The sequence below is a fragment of the Leptodactylus fuscus genome, chromosome 2 (genome assembly GCF_031893055.1).
Source record: "Leptodactylus fuscus isolate aLepFus1 chromosome 2, aLepFus1.hap2, whole genome shotgun sequence".
Taxonomy (NCBI): domain Eukaryota; kingdom Metazoa; phylum Chordata; class Amphibia; order Anura; family Leptodactylidae; genus Leptodactylus; species Leptodactylus fuscus.
In genome coordinates, this window is record NC_134266.1 from 101899277 (window position 1) to 101924096 (window position 24820).

At 40.3% G+C, this 24820-nt stretch overlaps 1 protein-coding gene across 1 annotated transcript in view; it reads left to right on the top strand.

Moving 5' to 3' along the window:
* ELAPOR1 (endosome-lysosome associated apoptosis and autophagy regulator 1) overlaps positions 1–24820 on the top strand; it is a 168160-nt gene that overhangs the window by 81607 nt on the left and 61733 nt on the right. The window contains exons 8-12 of the mRNA XM_075264364.1: positions 850–938; positions 1041–1218; positions 8989–9117; positions 17185–17275; positions 24024–24126. Coding sequence (XP_075120465.1) covers positions 850–938; positions 1041–1218; positions 8989–9117; positions 17185–17275; positions 24024–24126 — 590 coding nt within the window. The remainder of the gene's footprint in view (positions 1–849; positions 939–1040; positions 1219–8988; positions 9118–17184; positions 17276–24023; positions 24127–24820) is intronic.

Here is a 24820-nt window from a genome sequence, read left to right on the forward strand (position 1 = left end):
GTGCCGGAAGCTGCAAGTGGATGAGTGGCCTGTGTAGCGTTGCTCCTGTTTAAGTAATATAATCATCACAGCAGCCCCGTCTACTACATAGTGGTGGTTCCAGAGAACTGAATACCTGAATAGAAGTAATACTGCATGAGCCATCCATCCACTTCCACTACCAGTATCCGGCACACAGATGCTGCCAGAACAGAAGATCTGTGTGGAGTCTGGGTGTCGGACCCTGACAAATCACATACTGATGACCTATTCATTCTGGCTGGAAAACCCCTCTAAAGCTAAGGCCACATGTTACAGAAAAGCAGGGGGGTTTTGATTGCAGACTTTGAGGGGTTGTTTTTGTTGTTGTTTTTTTTTAAGCCAAAGCCAAAAAAAAAATTAGCTGATGGAAACAGTGTAAGGCTATGTTTGGAGCCTCTGCATGGGACTTCACCTCAGATTCTGTTTAAAATGGTCAGATAGGAAAGTCCTGCAAGAAGGACTTTTCTCTCCGCTGGTCTCAGTATAAAATCAGCAGAGATCCATTGGATTACATTATAATCTATGGGGTCACAAGTTTCCGCATGTAACCGCTTTTTAAGTGGACAGGGTTTCTGTTGTTTGGGTCCCCATGCGGAAACACAAATCCTATTGTGAACCAAGGTTTAAGTGCTTAAGCATTTGACTTTGGCTGAACAAAAAAGCAATCAAAAAGTTAGGTACCCAGTATTATAGGCTCTTACATTATTATATGTTTTTGTGAATATAGCCTTTAGCCTAAAATAGACCTCTGTGTATGGAAAAAAAATATAATTAACTTTTTTTTTTTAAATTAATTCTATTCACTGCATGTGTTTATGGATATTTTAGCTGCTGGATCTGCATCTTGTACAACTCGCCCACCATGCACGGATAAAGACTATTTCTATACTCATTTGCCATGTGATGCCAATGGTGAGGTAATAAAATCATTAGTTTGCCATATACTGTATATATATTTTTTTTATTAACTTTCAATAGAAAATTTAATAATTTAGAATTGTTTTGTTTTTCATATTTAGACAAAACTGGTATACAAATGGATAGAACCTAAAATATGTAATAGCACTATGGAGGAAGCTAAAGAACTGCCAATGTCAGGCACTCAGATAAAATGCCCACCTTGTAATCCTGGCTTTCATAAAACCAACAGTACCATATGTGAGCCATGCCCTCTTGGAATGTTTTCAAATGGTACCAGTAAGTATACTCAGCTCAAAGAGACCCACTAATTCACTAAAGTGAGTACTAATTGTACTTGGACAAATCCATCAGTTTCAGTGGTAGCTGTTGTCTATCTTACATATATAGGGATGTGCTAACTCTTATATTTGATCATTTCCGGGGAGGAAGGGGAATTTGTTGTGTTGAATTTCAACTTGTTGATCCTTGGTTCTCAAGGGAGTTGACCATCCAACAGAAGTATCTAGCAGTGACTACTTCTGCTTGGTAGGTGAAATAGATGTCCAAATGAGTATTAACGATCAATACGACTGAGTGTGTATGGGCAATAGACTTAGACATAGAACAATTAAGGGCTTGTTCACATCTGCGTTGTCCTCTCCATAATGCAGGTTTCCGTTTCCTGCATAAAACAGAGCAGGAGACGGAAACCTGCAGGAGTCTTTCTCACCCATTCATTTGAATGGGTGAGAAAGCTATCCGGCCGTGAGCGGCGGTGAGCGTTTTGCACTCTCCGCCGCGAAACCGGGTTTTTTAATCCGGACACAGAGTCGGACATGCAGTACTCTGTGTCCGGATTTAAAAATCCGGTTTCGCGGCGGAGATCATAAAACGCTCACCGCCGCTCACGGCCGGACCCGGTCTGTGGTTTCCGTCTTCTGCATGCAGAAAACGGAAAGCACAGAACGGAGAGTAGAACGCAGGTGTGAACCTAGCGTCATTCTTGTCTCACTACTTATTACCTCTGTTTTTGTTTTTTTTAAGTCATAGATAAGCAAATATGTTTTGGACAAATACATTTACAAACCTATGCTACAGTAACTGGGGAACAAAGAATTTATACTTCAATAAATATCTATAATTTCCCTCAACACATCTATGCCCACAAACAAAAGAACTACAAGTATCAAATTTCCATTCTTGAGTAACTGCACACAAATTCAAGATCACCATGTGCAAAGCCATACATCAGCTGGAATATTATATAGCATGCCTCCACTATGGAGCAGCTGATATGTGTTTTCTGATGTTATTAATAATATTTAACTTTCTGTCAGTTTGTTAGATACATCTGTTACATCTGATACATCTCATAGTTCTTTAGCTAGTTTATCCCTTGGAGTACCCGCTACTGTATTGTAGACTATGATTAAATCGCTATATAACTACAGGCATGCCTCAGTAGCTGTTAAGATAGGCCTGAGACAAAACTCACCATGCACGAAAGCCATACCAGAAGAGTACTCAAGTAGGCCCTATTTTTTTCTCTCTTTTTCTGTGGGAGCCAGTTTAAAGGGTTAATAACTGCAATTAAAGATAGTGGGTATCACTCCCAGGTCTCTGCTGAGACCCAGCGGACACCCAGCAACTGTGATAGATGTACTTTTTATATACCGGTATACTGTTTTGGAGAAAGTTTGCAGCTTTCATCACTATATACAGTATATATATAATCAAATCAAATTAAAAAAAGCTTTACTGGGATGTCCGAATAGACATTTGGCATTGCCAAAGCAAATAGCATGGTGTGTGTGTGTGTGTGTGTGTGTGTGTGTAAGGATTGGTGGAGGTAGTGGTGGGTATAGGGGGGCTGAGTTGGGGCATATGTGAGATGAGTGGGTGATAAGGGGGGATGGTAATGGTATTGCAGTCCATATCCCTATATATTGTGAGAGAGTGAAGGGTGTTGTCTGGGAAGACAAGTATATTCCAGCCAGGCACCTAAGAGGTGTGTGGTAGGACCCACACCAGAGAGGTCAGCTGACTAATCAGGCCCTAATAACAGTCTGAGTGTGAAGACTAGGAGTGTGGTACCACACAGAGTTGAACTGTCCAGACCAGACCTCCAAGGCAGGTACTGTGCCACCCGTTGTTGTTGCCAGGTGGGAGACTGGTAGCCAGTCTCCTGTATAGTCAGGGAAAAGTTTCCTACGTTTAAGTTTGTTTCTCAGTCAAGAAGGGTTTTGTTTATCCTGTGGCTTTGCAAAAGCAGTGTATATGTTACATGTGAATAAAGCCTGAACTCGTGTGCAATCCAGTGTCTGTGTCCCTGTTTCCTGCACTGCTACGAGCATCTATCTGAGCGATTCCCCACAAGATATATAAATCAGAAATAACGTATTTTGTGGAGAAATATAGCTTACACAGGCGCTCAAAAGTGGTGGAGAGTGGTGGCAGTGGCGTGGAGAGTGGTGGCAAAATCCTGGATCTGGAGGTAGTGGAAACTGCTCTGAGAGGACAAGTGTTATCTTGAAATGATAAAAGAGACTTAGTTTGTTAGTCGGCTATATACAGTGCCCTTAGGTTTTGAGGTGTGATACGCTACACCTTATCTTGTTTTATATGATAGGTAGCAGATTTCCCCAGGATCATGTTAAAGATGGCTACCAGTGTAACTTTAAGGTCCTCAGCCTCTGTGGCCTCCAGGAAAACTCGAACCTAAAAAGTCTGACAACACCAGCAGTTATCCAAATCCTCCAGGTGATGACCTTCTTAAGAGCAGCTGCATGGATGAAAATCATATCTTGCAGTTGAGAGATATATTAAGAGGTCTTACCATCAGTACCCTCCAGAGAGTTCAGTCTTTCAGTTAACTGTCTGAAATCACCACTGCAATTTCCATCTTACATGTTTCTTTGACTTCATCTACGAAATCTATATAATCCTTTGAAGAAGGGCTCCCTTTACAATAGTGTAGCAGGGTCTGCTGGCATGGTCTGTGGTGGTGCAGAGGTGGACCCCATCCTACGTAATGCCCAAGAATTCTCCTCTCCTACAATATGGCTAAGGGAATGGGATGTACGCAACTCATCAGGGAGATCAGTTTCTCTGTATTTGTTAACACCCCCCCCCCCCCCCATTTGCAACAGTGTATTAACAAAATAACACTATTGGAAAAAAGAACTTAAAGGGGCTCTATCAGCAAAATGATGCTGCTAGAGCCCCACATATGCGTGCATAGCCTTTAAAAAGGCTATTCAGGCACTGTAAAAGTTAAATTAAAGGGGTATTCCCACCTCACATACTCAGCAGTCTTCACTCTTGTAAAATCTTCTTTCTTCCTGGTTTCTTGCATCATTTGGTGGGCGGGGTTTCACAGGCAACCTGCCGTTTAGCTCCGCCCCCAAATTCACGTGTAGCTCCGCCCACCCACATTGGACTATGAAGTACAGGCAGCAGCAACTCCATTCTGTGGGGGGGTAGTTTAATTTAACTTTTACAGTGCCTGAATAGCCTTTTTAAAGGCTATGCACGCATATGTGGGGCTCTAGCAGCATGATTTTGCTGATAGAGCCCCTTTAACAAAATGAGTTTTTTGGCTCTGGAAGTCATAGTACAGTGCAGAGCTTCTCACCCCACTCCTATGAGTTTTCTGCTTATTTGTCTCAAATTGATTAAATGTAACTAAGCTATGCTCCAGGGCCCTCCTCTCCTATAATTCTGTACTATTGCAATGTATTAGATTGCATTGTCTTATTGATTATTCTGGATCATGCAGTGATAACACATCTTTCTCCATGCTTGCAGTTTCACAAAATGGCTCTACATCTTTCTCTGCAGTATCCTCAGCACTGTGACCTCTCCGACTACTACTCCTGATTGGCTGAGAGGCTGTCTGGTGATGCCAGATGCCCATCTAGGTTACGAAGGACATGTAATCCTTTTCCTCTACTCTTCTACCTCGTGATTCATGACTAGGGTTGAGCGATCGGGATCAGAAAAGATCGGATTTTGATCGGCAATTGAGTAAATTTCATGATCGCAATCGGAATTCCGACCCGATCTTTTCCAGCAGGATCGAGGTCAGAGATTATTTCAAGACTGGCTGAACCCTCAAGTGACCATTCCCATAGAGAAGCATTGACTAGGATTGAGGATCCGGATCGGAAAAGATTGGATCCCGATCGGCGATCGATCAAATTTCACGATCGCTAATGAAATCTCAAGATCGGCTCAACCCAATTCATGACTGATAACTCCCATCAATAGATGGACATCTCTGCCCTATTACTTGCTATGATACTCCATAATTAGATGTATATTACGATCATATGTACACGTGCAGCAAATAATTGTATTAGCTCTAATATATATATATATATATATATATATATATATATATATATATATATATATGTTAACCAGGTAAAAGTTGAGATCTCAAACGGTTAATTCATTTTATTGCAGAGATCTTCTGTTTAACCCTTAAAGGGGTACTCCCACGTCGCATACTCACCCGTCTTCGTTCCTCTAAAATCTTCTGTCTTCCGGCTTTGTTTCGTCATTGGTGGGCGGGGTCACATATGCAAAGCCAAGCGGCGAGATGCCGCCGGCCCTGCGTGCGCGCTCATACACCAGTCTACCCTTCACAATGCAAATACAGACCCGACACCCTGCGGGTCTGTATTCGCATTGTGAAGGTTAGACTGGTGTATGAGCTTGCACGCAGGGCCGGCGGCATCTCGCCTCTTGGCTTTGCATATGTGACCCCGGAGCGGAACAGCATCGCTTCTGCCGCTGCTGTCTTCATGCAGGGCAGAAGCATAGCGATGTGCCTGTGCCGGCGTCTAACAGTCCCCAGCATCCGCCTATTACAGCGGATGCCGGGGAGTTAGACGCCGGCACAGGCGAAGCCAGCAACATCGCTATGCTTCTGCCCTGCATGAAGCCAGCAGTGGCAGAAGCGAAGCTGATATTTCGCTCCCCCCCCCCCCTTCCCGGGAATAACAGCTTCACTTCTGCCACTCCTGGCTCCATGCAGGGCAGAAGCATAGCGATGTTGCTGGCTTCACCTGTGCCGGCGTCTAACCCTGTATTGGCGGCCCCTTCCCCCAAAGGGTAAACTACCCCCCCCCCCCCACCAGGCTCGCTCCCGTGCACTTAGCCCCTCCTCCCTCCCCCTGAGAGCAGGCAGACACATCACTTGACTCAGGAGCAGCTAGGTCAGGGCTGTGGCCACAAAAAAATGAATAAAGCAGTTTTGCTGAAGCATTGTATTTAGGGAAAAGTCTTATATTCACATTAATAAGCATTATAGATAGGATCCTTGTGACGGGACAACCCCTTTAAGTACTATCATTGTGTCTATTATAATGATATATGTATGACAGTGGTGTATGATAGACACCATGATAGTACTTAAGGGTTAATACATATTGTGTCGACTCCACTGTGATTATAATTCCGTAAACAGTGGAATAGCATTTCTGTTTCCTGGACAATGGGACTCCTGGACTAGACAAGTCTCCTGATAGGAGGGGTGGATCTGACACGCAGATCTGATGATGATCACAGAAGCTAAGCCTGTAGTATATAAGTCCCGCCATTTTCGGCATTCAACGTCAGCTATTTACAAGTACTGGTGTCCACCTCCAGGGCAGTTTTTACAGCATCATCTACAATATTTGGCTCATTTTTTTTTTATTTTTTTGACTATCCTCCTGATGAACCCACTAATGCGGGGAAAACGTGTTGCGGTTTAGAGAAGCCCTTAGCGTCTATATCAGGCTAGCACAGCAGCACACCCGCAAACAATATCCAATGAATTACACTCTATACAATCTAGATGCTATAATTGGACCACACTACTGTGGCATAGATGGTTTTGTCAAGTTCTTAGTGGACAAATCCAGCTTGAGATTCACTGTTGGAGTCCTGGGAAATCATATTTTGTTGATTACAAACAAATCGTGCTGCTGTTTGTGTTGTGCTAGCGTCTTTTAAAATGGAGATGTGTTGGACAGATAACATTTGCGTGTTGCTCTTTGATCACTATTTAGCAACACCACCTTGCAATTATTATTAATAGTCTTGAACAACCTATTTGAACTTTCCACTTTTACACAATATGTTTAATAGGTGCAGATCTGCTAATAATATTTAGGGTATAATATCTGAAGTCGCTACTATTATGTGTAGAGAAATTAATCACATGGTGATTTATTTAGTATATTTGAACAACATTAAACTAACTTGAACCATCATAAACAGTACCCTGTTCCTGACTTTTTGGAGCTTCAAATATTGACATTGCTATGTCCAAAATCTCTGTAACCCCCAATGAGGGATTGTTTAGGTTTGGTACTGATTTATAATATGGAGCTATACACCTGTGACTCACTTCTAGGTGGTGATTGTAAACGGTAACTTTGTATGAAGGTCATACACATCGTTTTGACGCTGATCCATTTATCTGTTATGGCACATTATCACTACCTAGTCAGAAATCCAATAAGTACAAACATTTGTTTATTTTTTAGCAAATTTACACAAATGTATCCCATACCGAGTATTTTAATGAATATTATTAAAAGTTTTATTTTAGTGATTTTCTTTTTGTGCCATTAGTTCTGAGAGATTTTTTTGAGCATATGATAGACCCCTCTTTTTTTTCTTATGTTACAAATGCAGCAGCCATTTTTGTTTGAGACAAATTGCAACATTTATGTTAAACCCCGAAACCTTTGGAAAATTTTCATTTCTTCTTTTGACCCCCATCTCCTCCTCTTGTCCTTAAAACAGAGACAACCAGAAGGGTAAGGGTAAGTCAGTCCCTATCTATAAGGGAACTTTACCTGTAAATCACTGAGGATAAGATAAGGTACATCTTCATTTCAAAGGAACCAAAAGATAATCCCATTTTAAAAGGGCAATTTTTACATAATGAACTGAGAGAAGGGAAGTGTCCATTGACCTGATCTGCAGAAGGCTGCGTGGTTAAACATTCACTCCTTTTCTAAACATTATAGACTGGATGTACTTTTTAACTCTAGTTTTGAGCACAGATCATGATCTCTCTTCCGGTCAGCATATTATGTTGCTACTGCTCCAGTAGTGCTGTTATGTGAAACCCCCTGGAAAGAGAGAATTTGTCCTACTGGTTTGGTTTACTCTTTTTTTTCCCCTCCTAGGTGCTGCTTATATCATGTTAACACGATAAAACATGTAAATAAAATTTGGTTGTATCCATTCTGGTGTAGTAATTGGGAAAAGAGAGCAGCCTCCTGTGGTGCTCTCATGATGGATTCCTAGAAAACCATTCTCATTGGGATTAATTTTACCTTTTGATTCTTAAATACCACCATAGGTCTGATTCACATAGTGTTTTGTTCTTGTTTAAAAAAAAAAAATGCAAAAAGACTCTCCATTTCGAATACCTAAAAACTGTAAAAACCCAACAAATCAAAACAATTCAGCCAATTTACTAAGCTAAATGGACCAAAATGTTAACACAAGAGATGAAGAGATGAGCGAGTACTATTCGAATATCATGCATCCATAGGAATGAATGGACGTATTCATTACTATGAGTGCGTGCTATTCGAAATGGCCATTTCAAATAGTACTCACTCATCTCTAGTTAACACCTTTGCACTAAAAAAAAAACTTGCCAACATTGTGTGCAAGTCATTTCCTTTTTGTTTTAGGCAATCAATTTTCTTTTTCCTTATCCAAAATGGTGATGCGTTTTGGTGGAAAAGGGACTGGGTTTGCCAAAAATTGATGGAGTTTAAAATGTAACAGTGTGCACCAGAATTGCGACATCTAATAGATGGTATAAATATGATTTATCACCCAGCATCAGCTGTGCGATTTTTTTTTTTTTTTTTTTTTTTTTTTAATTAGATCTCATTGGTAAATCTGACATTTTTACCTTTCATACACTTCAACTAATCATAGCTATTTCTGATGTAAGCCCACCAAATGTCTTAATGGAAAACACTGCTACAAATTTTTTTTAAAAAAAAATCTTTTTCTTTTGTAATTACAATTTTTTTTCCTTTGTAGCTTGCAGGAAGTGCCCAGTTGGTACACAAGCTGCACAGGGTTTTGAGTACAAATGGTGGAATTCCCTACCATCAAACATGAAAAGCACAATCATGAGTGGACGAAATTTTGAATATCAGCAAGGGATTGGTGAGCAAATTTTTTAATATATGTCTTTTTTTTTCAGTATATTGTACATCTTCTGAATGTGTAGTTATTTATAAATGTCCTCGTGTTAGATTGTCTATGCAACTGGTACAAAGTTTGCGTTTTAAGAATGCTGCGACAGGCTGTAGTTATACTTGGGCCATATTAAAGAACAACAATATTATAAACTTTGTGTGATTGTTACAGGTGATTATGGTATGACAACGCAAAATATTGAGCGACTTAAGACCTAATACAGATCTGCTCACATGATGGTCTGAGTATGGGACAGTAGAGCCAATGTGACTCAGAAATTCACATCATTAAGATGTGATATAATCAGTAAGATGCTGAAAAATACAGCAAGATACAGACCATATTGTGGTCCAAATGTAGTCACGTAAATGTGGCATTAGCCCAGGTAAAGGCAGTAAATGGTGGTGATGGTGGGCTCTGGTACTTAATAGCCAACTCCTTAATTGGCTATTAAGTACTAGAGCCCATCATCAGGGCTCTGGAAATGGCGGTTTTCACTGCCTTTATATGGGCTTTTTGGGGCATTGTTTTTCTCCTGCAATCTAATGGACTCCAGATGATCTGGAATATTGACTAGTGAAATGTGTAGAGTTGTTACTATCTGAATTATGAATCCTTGTTAACTGAGCTATTAAAATTTAGTAGACGCTCAATAGCAGCAGATAGCTCAGTGATATATTGGCTGAGCCATTGGCATAGCCATTGATTAGAGCTCATGCCATTGGCTTACTTAGGCACCTGAGCGCTGCAGTGGTTGGGAGCTGGTGTTTCACATATCCTTGCTGTTGAATATAATTCTATTTAATTCTATTTGCAGTTTTCTCTGACATCAGGGTGTTATATTTGCTGGGGCAGGTACATCTGGGATATCCAATGCCCACATCTTCCCTGGTTGTCTGAGCACTACCTAGATCTATTTGTGTTGTGCCCATAGGAGCCCGCCAGAAGTACAGGGCTCTGACACTAACAGTGAGACAAATTCCTAGTTTAACATTAGGAGATATAAGGAGGGTGACACCACATCCTTACCACTTACTTATAGTCTGCTTAGGCTGACGTATGTCTACTGGATTGCCCGTATTAACTGCTTAACAAAGGGATTCCACGATTGTCCCTTTCTCCATAAGTTTCTAGATGAGCAGCATGTGTGAAGCACCTGACTCAGAGGTCCCATACTTGTATTTTGTATATTGGTGTGTTCATATCAGTGAATTGGACCTGACCATTTTACATCATTGCAGTCATTGGTCTTTGTAGATTGGCTAGGTATGAGCTACTTCGGTGGCTTTTACATCCATAGGTTCTACCTTTTGATCAATATACAAGCTTTTCAACTTATATCATCATTGAGATGATGTATTATAAGGGGTATGGTCTCACAAGACCAGACTGTAATATTACCACTTTATATGTCATTGGTGCAGTCCCATCTGAATTATACAGTTCAGTTTTGAGCACCAGTTCATATAAAGGATGTCCTAGAGTTCAAAAAGGTTCAACAGAGGGCTACAAAATGGATAAGTGGCATGGAAGACCTCATTATGAGGAGAGACTAAAGGAGTTAAATCTGTTTAATCTGGAGAAGAGTCATTGAAGGGGAGACATGATAAACCTGTATAAATATGTTAATGAACTATACAATAAATATGGGGAAAAAGACCAGATGGTATCACATTCCAACCAAATTGCACAAATTCATTCCATCTGCCTCTCCTTGGTGTTGGCGCTGTGGTACGGAGGAGGGTACACTACTGCATATCTTCTGGGAGTGCACTGAGCTGAGAGACTTCTGGGAGGGAGTTCATTGGGTGATTTGTACAGTATTCCTTGTCACCCCTTCTTGCATGCCGGCTTTCTTTCTGCTCCACCTCTCGTACTATTCCCTCCACGCTTATCGCAAATCCTCTTTATGACATGGTTAACACGACCATGTATTACCACGCTCTGGAAGTCGCCAAATTCACCTTCCCATGGAGGACCTCACCGCATCTATTCGAGACACGCATGAGTCTTTTATAGAAGACTTGATGCCATGGTTCCTCTTTCAAGGGATCCAGGACTATAGGGACCTGGTGAATTGAATTCCACTTCATAAGTCTTGCTCTATTTTTCTTCACCCTCTCTCCTACTCTCTCTCTCTCGTCCGTTTCTCTCTGCTTTCCTTCCTACTTTTCTGTCCTATGTTTTCTTTTCTTTATCAGCCATCCCAATGTCATCATGTGTTGGTTCTATATATTATGCTGCATTGCTATTGTTCTTTATTTGTTTGAGATGTTTATTGGCTCTTGCTATTCAGGCCCAATTTTGTATTTTTGTATTGTGTGTTTACTTGTATTGATTGCTATAAATAAAGAATTTATATTAATATATTAGGCTGGGAAGAATTTTTAACAAACTACCCAGTTTATATATGTAGATGAAATGAGTGGCTAAGATGACGTCTAGGCACAACACTCCTTCCTCCTTGGCCCTGTCTCCTTCACTGTCACTTAAATAGAGATAAGGGTGCCATAGTTTAAGCAAGACAGCAGGCTACTGAGGAGACCACCGGACAGGATTGATCCACAGTAGGTAGGTAGCAGGCTAATACTGAAAAAAAAAATGGCAGTGCAGTTTTAGGAAGTTGCAAATGGGAGACAGGTAAAATTTGCAATTAGTTGTATAGTAGGCCCCCAGAATTAATTCTACTGGCTGGTCCTAGGCATTCCAGTCCAACTCTGTATGCAGAGAAGACTACCTCTGGCCATTTACTGTAGTGATTCGTGTTATTGCATCAGCAGAGAATTCTCCATTATATCAATAGCCAGATTTTCTCACGCAATGAGGCCCAATGGGAGGGAATGTCTTCAGACCGAATCGTGAGGCGAAACGGCTTGAAGAATGTCAATGTCGATTTCAATGGGAGCCATCTTTTTGGTCAGGATTTTGAGGCGGATACGGCCTCAAAATCCTGACCAAAATACCCCGTGTGAACTTACCCTATGGGGCTCCGCTGTAATAATGTCGTCTTCAACGATTAGACTTAGGGATGCGGATAGGTATTTTTAGCAGCTTGGTGTCTGAACAGTGACCATTAACCATACCTGATTGATCCTGCCATGATGCTAGGAAGTCAGCCTATAAGTCTAAATTTTTTGAGGGATGAGGTTTTCAAAATGGGGAATTCCACTTTATTGATAACTTAAAGGCTATGCAAACATGACAAGGTATAGCATCCACATACCAAACATCTAAATCTGCACTCCAAAAACTACATAGCGCTCCTTCCCTTCTATGCCCAAACAGCAGTTTATGCCCACATGTATAACACTGTTGTACCCGAGATAACATACTTAAAGAGGACCTTTCATCAGATTGGGCACAGGCAGTTCCATATACTGCTGGAAAGCCAACAGTGCGCTGAATTCAGCGCACTATCGGCTTTCCCGATCTGTGCCCCAGGTAAAGCGCTATCGGTCCCGGTACCGTAGCGCTTTACAGTCAGAAGGGCGTTTCTGACAGTCAGTCAGGAACGTCCTTCTCCACAGCAGCTCCTATCGCGCTGTACAGTGTGAGTGGGCGAGGAATGCCCCCTCCCTCTGCTCACAGTGCTTGTCCATAGACGACTATTATCAGGGGGCATTCCTCCCCGCTCACACTGTGCTGTGCGATAGGTGCTGCTGTGGAGAAGGACGTTCCTCACTGACTGTCAGAAACGCCCTTCTGACTATAAAGCACTACGGTACCGGAACCAATAGCGCTTTACCCGGGGCACAGATCGGGAAAGCCGATAATGCGCTGAATGCAGCGCACTGTCAGTTTTCCAGCAGTATATAGAACTGCCTGTGCCCAATCTGATGAAAGGTCCTCTTTTTTTTTTTTTTTTCAAATGTAATTTTTATTCATCATTTAATTCATTTAATTCATCTCTAAACTTTTGGAACGCCTGGTTTATTCTCGGTTAATTCATTATCTCTCTGCTAACTCTCTGCTTGACCCCTTACAATCTGGTTTCCGCACTCTGCACTCTACTGAAACAGCTCTCACAAAAGTCTCTAATGATCTACTAAAGGCTAAATGCAATGGTGACTTCTCTCTTCTTATTCTTCTGGACCTCTCTGCAGCTTTTGACACTGTTGACTATCAACTTCTCCTCACTATGCTCCGCTCAGGCGGCCTCAATGACACTGCGCTCTCCTGGTTCTCCTCTTATCTCACAGACCGCACTTTCAGTGTATCATTCGCGGGCTCTGTTTCCTCCCCTCTTTCCCTTGCTGTTGGGGTTCCTCAGGGCTCGTTCCTCGGCCCCCTGCTCTTTTCTCTCTACACAGCCCCCATTGGACAAATCATCGCCAGATTTGGCTTCAGGTACCATCTTTATGCTGATGACACCCAATTATACACATCTTCCCATGACATCACCCCTGCACTCATACAGAACACCAGTGACTGTCTCTCTGCTGTCTCTAATATCATGTCCTCGATCTATCTGAAACTAAATCTCTCTAAGACTGAACTACTACTGTTTCCACCATCTAACAGATCTGTCCCTGATATATCCATTGCAGTCTCTGGCCTTACTATAACTCCTAGGCAGCATGCCCGCTGCCTCGGGGTCATATTTGGTGCAGACCTTTCCTTCACCCCTCACATTGAATCACTCGCACGTTCATGTCACCTCCACCTCAAAAACATCTCCAGAATACGCCCTTTCCTTACCAGAGATACACTAAAGACACTTACTGTCTCTCTGATTCATTCTCGCCTTGACTACTGTAACTCCTTACTAATCGGTCTTCCCCTCACTAAACTCTCCCCTCTACAATCTATTCTGAATGCAGCGGCCAGGCTCATCTATCAGGCTAGACGCTACAGCGATGCCTCTGGTCTGTGCCAGTCACTACACTGGCTGCCTATTCATTATAGAATAAAATATAAAGTTATTACTCTCATCCACAAGGCTCTCCATAATGCCGCACCTCCCTACATTTCCTCCCTCATCTCTGTCTACCGCCCAACCCGTGTTCTCCGCTCACTCAATGATCTAACACTTACATCCTCTATTATCAGAACCTCCCACGCTCGTATACAAGACTTCTCCCGAGCTGCACCACTTCTCTGGAATGCTCTACCCCGGACAATAAGATTAACTCCCAACTTCTACAGTTTCAAACGCAAACTAAAGACGCATCTTTTCAGACTAGCCTATCACAATTCCTAATGCACAAAATTGTCTGAACACTGTATAAGCAATGCCGCCCCTGCTACCTCTTGTGTCACCCCCTCTACCTCATAGATTGTAAGCTCTTTTGAGCAGGGCCCTCAGTCCCATTGTGTGAAATGACGTTCTTTGATATGTATGTCTGTATCTGAACCCTATAAATTGTACAGTGCTGCGGAATATGTTGGCGCTATATAAATAAAATGTATTATTATTATTATTATTATTATTATTAAATTTTCAAACAAAGTATACAACCATAAACTGAAGACATACAAAATACAATAAAATAAAGGAAAAACCTAACAGAAAACGGCTTTCCACAACTGTATGAGACAAAAAAGAACATATTACAACAAACAAACAGAGGAGACTAACAAGACAAATAGGACAAAGGGGAGTAGGACCAAAAAGAAGGGGTGGACAAGCAAGGGGGGGGATATGAACAGGTGTGAGGACAAGGAAAGGTCAGAAACCGTGCGTAATACAGTAGGCATCGCAGGACGACCAGTTGGAATCAAAGACCTCCATTGTATGATTCAACGTGGCAGTCATATATTCGAGGCTACACACGTCTTTAAGACGTGCTATCAATTCAGGTTTGGTAGGGGGAAGCACATCTTTCCAATGGCGGGCAATAAGAGTTTTAGCTGCAGTACACAAATACAAAAACAAACGAGAGGTCTTCTTACCCAGTTGCTTAGGAGGCAAATTAAGTAGGTAAATCATTGGATCCAGCGGAATCCCCTGGATAAAAAGATCTTCCGTAATAAGTTGCACCTCCCCCCAAAAAGGACGAAGAAGAGGGCAATCCCAAAATATGTGAAAGATCGAGCCCAAGGAGGATTGGCAGCGCCAACACATAGGGGAGAGGGCAGGGTTAAGTTTATGTAACAGTACAGGAGTATGATACCAGGACATGAGGATTTTATACTGGGTCTCCCGGAAGGTAATACATGTAGAGGATTTAGCAGCTCGAGACCAGATGAAAGGTCCTCTTTAATGTTATATGTGGGTATAAATTACTAAAGAGGCGAATGGGCGCCTTGTGATTTTTTTTTTAGCACAGATTTAGACAGTTTGGTTTTATGAAGTCATGCCACTTTAGCAGAGTTCCTGAAATTCCAGTAAAATGGAATCCCCCTGACATGTGACTCCATTTGGGAAACTAAATCCCAGAAGGAATTTATCCAGGGGTACAGTGAACATTTTTATCCTCCAAGTTTTGCATCAATTTATTTTCTAGAAATTAATACGCAGCTGATGGTGAAAGGTGAAAATGGCATTTGTTCCAGGAATACGTCATTTTGGTGTGCAATATGTTGTATTGAGCTTGTATCAGAGAGGAACACTCCAAAAACTATTGTTACCAGGATACCCACTTAACAGTTATTTGTGTGTCTCTCTCTGCTGGTACAAGTTCGATACATCATATCAGGCACTGAAATGGCGAATCTGGGAAAATTGAAATGTAATCTTTTCATTATCAGATTCGCATTAATTTCAGTTAATGCAAATGTCACATACAGGGCCGTCTTGGAACGTGACATGGGTGTGGATGTCAGGAGTCAATTCACTCCACTCCACTCACTCAATCCTGTACTTGACCTTCTCTCAGCCAGCAAATTGAGCATAAATGGTGAACTTAAATACACGCTACCATCACTGCTGATTCATATCCGGCAGAAACCACACACACATACAAACTTCAAAAAGGTAATGGGCATTAAACTGTTAAAATTAAGGTTATTTGTGGTGTTCTATGAACTCAATGAGTTCAGTGCTACAGAAAATGATAAACCATAACACAAAATGGAAACAGCTTTGAAAATTAAAGGGAATAAAAAATAGTAATACCCTGGTTTCTTTGTTCTTGGAGACTGTTAAGAGTCTTTCTTGCAGAATGAACACTCCTCAGCTCTCCTTAGCGGCTTTTTCAGATTTGTGACAAATGTTCTCCATACTCAGGCAGAGACCCACCTGCTGGGCATCCCCTTCCTCCACAGGATCCTGTGAAAGAAGGATGTTTTCCTGGCTGTGGGAAATTGTGTAACGAACTGTGGAGTGCTTTTCATCCTTTTGTAAAAATGAAAACTTCTAGGATAAAGTGATGTTTAATTATTTCATTTACACGTCTCAATGTTAATAAAATCTGTGAAACGCTGTGAGATCCAAATGCTCACTTGATAAATTCCTTGTGAGGTGCAGTTTCTAAAATGATATCGCTTTTGGAGGGTTTTCATTTTATTTGATACTATAGGGGCTCTGTAAATGAGACATGGCACCTGAAAAACTGTTTCAGAAAAATCTGTTTTTAAATCCCCAGAGTTGCTCCTTCCCTTTCTGCCCTGTGCCCAGTTAGCAGTTTAGATCCACGTGGGGTATTCCCAGGCTTGAGACAAATTAGTCTCTATCTCCAGTTAGCAGTTTAGATCCACGTGGGGTATTCCCAGGCTTGAGACAAATTAGTCTCTATCTATAGACCTATACATTATGTAGGAGAGGAAAGATCCTATTGAAAGAGAAAAGTAAATGTAAAAAACCAAAACAAAACAAAAAACATCCATTGAACTCAATGGAGCTTGTGGCTCAGTCAGTAGCGTGACAGCTTTCTGTACATTGGTCCTAGGTCATAAGGTAACCATTTTTAATCAGACAATTAAAATACAATAACATGATCACTAACTGGCATAAATTTTTTTTAAAAAAATCACACATTTGTTTATTTGTGGTTTACTCTTGTATTGTATCTTAATATATGTAGCTATCCACTTTCCCTTGCAGATAATGTATGAAAGCAACTAGTGAATTTTTTAATTTATTTTTTTTTGCAGGGTGGGAAGTGGCTGGAGATTTTATTTACACATCTGCTGGGTCTTCAGATAATGATTATATGATACTCACGTTGAACATTCCTGCTTTCAGGTAAAAACAACCATCATAGGCAATATTATATCAATGGCAGCCTCTGGTTTTGTCTTTGACAGTCAAATCGTTCCAATAATTTAGCTGCATGATAGCAAGTTGTACATGTTTTTTGTATACAACTTTGTTGCTTGACAAAAGTTACCATGTAGCAGAATCACTTGTTTCAAGTGTGCTTGTCTGCGTTGCCAACAAATCAGAGTTCATGCAATACCATAAAACAGTGATGGCTACATCACCAAATAAATAAGAAAACAAGATAATTATGTATTAGCTTGTACAACAACAACTAAACCCCAAATATCATCTCATCTTTAAGTCATAACAGACAGTGGGAGGAAGGGAAATGTGTGAGCATATATCATGGTACACCCCATATTTAGATCTCACTAGAGAAAAGACACCAGAAGTGACTTTCCAGAATGCCTTCCAAACCTAGGAGCTAGTGGGAAAATAGTCGGGAATTTGGTATACTCCATGTACACTGCACAGCTTACGTATTAATTTTTACCATCTATTATGCATTTAAATCTTGAAAATGCTATCTACATCCCTTGATAAAATCTCTTAGGGTTATAATTTTCAAAGTGGGGTCACTTTCTATGGGATTCCCCTTTACAGGCCACTTTGGAATATATGGCAAAAGCCAAAACTAAATAGCATGCCTTCCCTTCTTTGTCCAGCTATGTACCCAAACTGCAGTTTATGCCCACTTGTATGACACTGTTGTACCTAGGATACCCCACTTAATGTCATATGTGTCTACAAACTGCTGTCTGGGTACACATCCAGGCGCAAAAGAGTAACCGTGCTATTTGGATCACAGATTAGTTTGTGGATGCCATATCACTTTTGCAGAGCCCTTGAAAAGCCAGTATAGTGGAATCCCCTGACGCGTGACCCTGTTTTGGAAACTGGATCTCTCAAGAAATTTATCCTGGCATGTAGTGAGAATTTTTACCCCCTATGTGTTGCATTATTTATTTTTGAATAAATGGATGTGCAGCTGATGGTGAAAAGTGAAGCTATTCTTCCAAAAATGTGTGATTTCAGTGCAGAATAAGTTGTGCCCAGCTTATATCAGAGACTAACATGCCAAATACTTTTTAATGATTATAACCCACTTAGCAGTTTTTGGAGTGTGTATCTCTGCTGACATAAGCTGGGTACAACATATTCGCTGAAATAGTATATTTCTGGAAAAAAAATGCAGTTCTAACTTTTCTGGAAATTAAATGCAACTGCCAAGGATAAGACAATGCTTGCTATGCCTTTTTGGTAATTTTTTTGAGGGGTGAAGTTTATAAAATTGAGTAATTTCTTGGAGAATTCTACTTTACTTAAAGCAATAAAAAAAAAAAAACAGTATTACTTTTGCTGGGCTCCAGTGTGACTCCATCCATGTCTTTTCTAAATAGAGGAAGAAAAAAGGCAGAGAAGACAAGCACCCCCTGTTCAGAACTTGTGATTCAATAATCAACTGACCCTTATATAGGCCCTTATAACCCTTAAGGTGGGGTGCTCACCTGATGTGGTTGTGAACAGACACACCCACTATAATAGCATAAACTGTCTCCCGATGGAGAAGTTGAGCCTTCTGGTGAATCCACTTCTGGATCCGTCAAGGGCATCTAGAAATATGTTAGAAACTGAACTCAAAGACTCAACCGAAATAAAATTAACCAATAACCAGGCTTTGCACTTACTCCAGATCAATAATGCGATGGACCATCAGATAGTTTAATCAAACTTGCTGATTTTATTTAGAGAGAAATCATTTTGCTGCGATATATGTCAAGATAACACTTTTCAGGGTTTAAAATCGGACCACTGCATCAGATGAAACAAACATAAAACAAACCATCCTCCAAACACATGTTGCATGCGCAGAGTGCTCCAAAGCAGTGGCGCACACCAGCACCTGCGCCACCACTGTCCGACTCCTGAATGCGTTTGTGCATGTGCAGAAAACCCTATGGTATGGAACACAACTGTGCATGCACAAGCGGTACCTGGGCGATATCTAAACAAAGGTATATGGATAAGATCATGAGTTGGCAATGTATAAAAGTAGAGTTAAAAAACAAACAAAAGGCTAACAACAATTATGCATATAGGGAGAAGGTAAAACCAGACTATTACAAAAGTGGATATAATGTATACAAAAAAAAAATTAAGACATATGTACTGGATGGTCATACTAAACGGATAACATATGCAATATGAAGTAACAGCCTTCGTAATTATAACATATCCTGAATTATCTGTTGAACATATAGAAAAGTGATCATAAAAAATAAAAATAAATAAAAAAAAAACAAAAAACCAACAAATCACAATTTAATAAAAAAAAAAAAAAAAAAAAAAAAAAAAATCGGAGTGATACATCTTTATGCCCGAGTTCTTACAGGGTATAGCTTGGATTTCTGTAGCTTAGTTTAAACCTATTGGACATGAAGTGTTTAACTATAAGATTCAATATATTTTGTCGTCTCTGTAGATACACAAATCTATTATGAACTGTTTCAGCTATACAGGTATGTTCTATGGGCATGGATTTAAAGCTAACAAAATCACAATTGTGAAATTGTTCAGATCTATAAACAGAGAAAATTCACTGACTTTGTCAGATGGCCAGAAAGATAAACCTTTTCTTAACAGGCTCCATTAGATATATTATTAGCACTTTTCTATATGTCCAACAGATAATATTTGGGGTAATATTAGGATATTCTTAAATAAATAATTTCTTAAATATTATATTTAATACTTATACTTTCCTATTGCATACACTACCCATTAAATAAATACTGTATATCTTAACCGTTTATTTTATTTTTGGTATACACTAAACCCACTTTAGTAGTAGTCTAGTTTTCCCCTTTTTCTCCCTATGTACATTATTGTTGTCATGCCTTTCGTTTGTTTTTTAACACTACCTAATATTTTACATTGCCAACTCTTGATCTTCTCCATATGTGTTTGTATAGATATCGCCCAGGCACCGTCGCATAGATGCCCTGCGTACCCATGGCTTTCTGAAAATGCGTGATTTCATTCAGGAGCCGGACACTGCACGCATGGGTGCGTGCCCAGGCCTTGGGGCACATTGCACATGCGCAAGAAAGCAACACTAGTGTGCAAGTGCCGATATCGGCTGGATCTGATGCCTATTACACATGCATGCGCAGGCATTGTCATTGAGCAGGTGTTGGCGTTCTTCAAGGTGGATTCCCACCAAATGGCTTGACTGTTTTACCTGTCCTTCTGTAAACTTGTACTTTAACATATTTTACCTGGGACTATGAGATTATTACCATAAGGTCATGTAACAATGTTTGTTTTATTTACTTAACTAGAAGTATATGATGAACTTTTATATATGGATTTTATCCATGCTATGCACCTTGTGGTTTATCATTATTTATTAATTCATTCATTGTTCAACATATAATATATGTAGAATGTAGTAACTGATTCCTGTGTATGTCCTTTTTTAACTAATTATTTGAGAGATTTTTAACTACAATGAACTCTTTGAACTAATCATTTTCAGTTGGGGGTCACATGTAACCGCCAGCTGAATCAAATAACCTTTGTACTTCTTTCTGTGGTTTATTTAAAATGTATTTGGAGATTTGTTTTAGGTCTGTGATCCCTGCGGTCTTTGGTACTTCTGATGGAGCGTTCACACTTGCGCCATGCCCACCCTGTGCTATTCCACCTGGTTTCCATCCTCAGCCTTGGCAAAACTGGACAGGGGATGTTTTTCTGGCGGTCAGCTCTAAAACCCATTCATTTGAATGGGTTTTTAAAGGTAACCACCTGTGTCTGTCTGCGGCCTCTCTGCGGGGTAACTGTTTTTTTTTTTTAGCCGGGCACATGCAGGACTTTGTGTCTGGCCAAAAAAAAAAAAAAAAATGGTTTCCCCACGGAGAGGGCGCAGGCGGATACCAGCGGTTACCTCTAAAAACCCATTCAAATGAATGGGTTTTAAAGCTGACTGCCAGAAAGCAGTCCTCTGTCCAGTTTCTTGGGTCTGAGGATGGAAACCTGGCGGAATGACACAGGGTGGACACCAGGAGCAAGTGTGAACACCCCCTGACTGAAATCAGGGACTGAAGAGACCCCACAGTGTAATAACAATTCCGAAGATGTATTTAGTCTGATCAAAACTTTAGGTAGAGCCTTGCAAATCTTGTAATAACCAAACCACGCAGAAACTTTCTAAGGTCAGAAAATCAGCCATGATTTCTTTATTGTGGTCAGGATATCTTCTCATACTTGTAGTTTTCTTGCCTGATAACCCAGCTACAATAAGAAAATCATAGCTGGGTTCCTGACAAGTCCCAGACCATAGAAAGTTTCTGCATTAGTGGTCGTATCCATGGCAACCAATCAAGATAAAAGACTGTCACCACTAAGAAAGTTAGAGAAAATCTTTAAAACTCTGCAGAATTTTTAACTACTTATATTTGCAAAAATGTTTAACTTTTATTATCTTGTCCTCTCCTGCAATTTTTTTTTTTTGTGAACAACCAGCCTTATTGGGGGACTTGAATGAGTTTATGATGTTGTATATTGCCATATTTTAGATATCACAGATTCAGAACAACCAACTTTTCTTGCTGTGGCTGATAAAGGTTATTCCTTTGGCCCTCATTTACATACCTACTTTTAGGCTGAGGCTCCACGTTGCAGAAACACAGCTTTTTTTTGTTGCAGATTTTGTTGAGCCAAAGACAAGAATGACTACAAGAGGAATTGGTAAAAGGAAAATGTTTGTTTTGTTACCGTTTTAGCCAGTGGTTATGAAATATGAAAAAAAAAACAAAAAAACTTTTTAAGTCTTCAGTAGGTGATACCTTTTTTAATGGCTAACTCATAATGATGACAGAATATGACGTTTCGAAGCTTCCTCTGAGCTCCTTCTTCAGATATAACTAAAAACACTTTCTAGAGGCTGCATATTTATGTACAACAGGACACATAGGGATAGGATTACAGGAGGGAGGGGGGAAGAGGCTTGTTACTATATACTTATAACAACAAACAATCAATTGCCAGATCCCAGGTTATCTTAATGGCTGTCTTAATGATTTGTATAAGAAGACATAAACCCACGTGAGATGTTCATTCCATTGTCCAGCGTCTGGAATAGGGTCATGGCCTTGTACTCATAAATCAGTCGCTGTTTCCTTGATTTAAAGTTCCCTTTTAAGATCAAGATTTTCATGTCATTGATGATGTTGTGATCTTCCTGGTAGAAGTGTTTTGGCACGGGAAGATCAGTTCTCTGTTGTTTGATTGTATGGCGATGTGAATTAATTCTCATTCTGAGTTTCTGTCCGGTCTCTCCAACATACAGATTTTCAGTGAAACATTTGGTGCAAATGATCAAATACACCACATTAGGTGTGTTACAGGTGAACACACCTGGGATTTTATATTCCCTGTTAGAGTTTGGTATCTCTATCCTGTCAGTGGTCAGTATGTGCGGGCAGGTCTTGCCAAGAGGAATTGGAAATATCTGGGAAGTTCTTATACTTCTCCCCTCTGCTCAATCCACTCCTGACTTTGGCTAAAAAAACTGCAATGAAATCTGCAACAAAAAAAGATATGTTTCCGCAACATGGGACTCCAGCCTTAGGCTGAGGCCCCATGTTGTGGAAACAGCTTTTTTTCTTGCAGATATTGCTGCATTTTTTCAGCCAAAGACAAGAATGGTTACAAAAGGAATAGGAATTATATAGGATGTTCTTATACTTCTATCTTCTACTCAATCCATTCCTGGCTTGAGGTCAAAAAACCTCAGCAAAAGCTGCAACCAAAGAAGCTGCATTTCCGCAATGTGGGGCCTTAGCTTCAGAGAGGGTTTCGATCACTTTACTACGGCTCACCATCTTGCAAAGTCAGTCAAAAAAAGTTAGGTTGTCAGTTAAATAGGGTTTCTCAAATAATTATGGAAATTAACACCAAGTGCCAGATAATAAATGGACCAGTGTCGGAAAGTGTTCCCTAATATTGACCAGTATTGGTTTTCAACTATATCATTGAAATTTATTATACTGTGCTTCAGAAGATATGTAACTAGTGAAATATGTTAGAGTACTGCTGTTTTAGGGTATGTTTGCATATATCAGTTGCATCACTATCATTTTGTTTTGTACCTTAGTGCCCCCACACAATATATGCTCTATTATTATGTTTGCAAGCAGTATGCTCCTTAGTATCCCCCCACCCATAGTATAATTCCCCATACATAATTCACAATAACAGTGACTGGGAGGAATATTCACCTCCTGTCCGTTATCCACAAGCCCTGCTCGAGTACAGCAGTTGCCAGCTTCACTACTGTACATAGATGGACTGTGCAGAACACTGGATGTTGCCGTACCCATCTTCAGGCAGCACCCAGTGCTGTAGAACTTTGCCAGAAAATGAGTCAGATTGAAAAATTGGATCATTTCTGGCATCAGTTTCCCTCCATGCTTGTGTGCACCATGCCAGAGAAAACTGATAGTAGGGACATATATGTATATGTGAATGCACCTTTACTCCTGTTTGAGTAATGTAAAATAGGACTATACAGTGACTCTTTCATTTAGAGAATTGTATGCGGTTTGCTAATATTGATCTCCACATAATAGCTAGAAATAATTATTATTTAAGTACACACCTGACATCTTATTCTGAAAAGTCACTTGAACTGACAGATCTGATTTTAATTTTAATTTCCATTTTTTAGTTCTCATCAATTATCTGAAAAAAGAGAAAGTTATGAAGTGGCCCATATTACATTTGTGTTTGATATGAAATGTTCGGTGAATTGTCAACTTTTGTTCATGAAGGTATGTTACGATGGGAATATATAGTTGCAACTCAATGTATCTACTTCATTGCAGAGAAGTAGCTAGGCAGTTGTGCTACGATTCTGGGTGTTCTCCTCCCTCATGTATATACAGACACCTAGAACTTTACTAAATTTTATACCCCTATACAATATAACATAACATAGTCCTGACATTTGACACTTTGCTTACACACATGATATGATTGATGATATGCGTAAGTGATTACAATATTAGAGCTAAAGAATATGTTTATTGGGAAAACTTGCAGATAAAAGGAGAATATGGTACCCTGCTAGCCCATCTGTAGCCCGCAAACAAGATGAGAAATGGTTGAGCATTGAGGTATACACGTTCTATATGGCATTTTGTGGTACATAGATATTGCAGCTGGGTCTGTAGATACTGCAAACTTGCAGGATGCCAAACCTGGCATCTCAGTTGGTCTCGTGAATGCTTGTTTGGTGATAAAGCTAGCTATTGCGCAGGTCCATGAATTTTGCAATCTGATAGAGACAATCCTGGGAAACCCTTACTGTAAAATGTCAGCCATGAGAGGCAACACATGTGGTCACAGGATGACCTGCATATATCACTGAGCTATTGTATGTGATGGCTCCTCAGATCATGACAACAGTAGTTTGGCCAGCGAGCTACTCCACTGCAGAGGCAGTACTGAAACACTCACCATGAG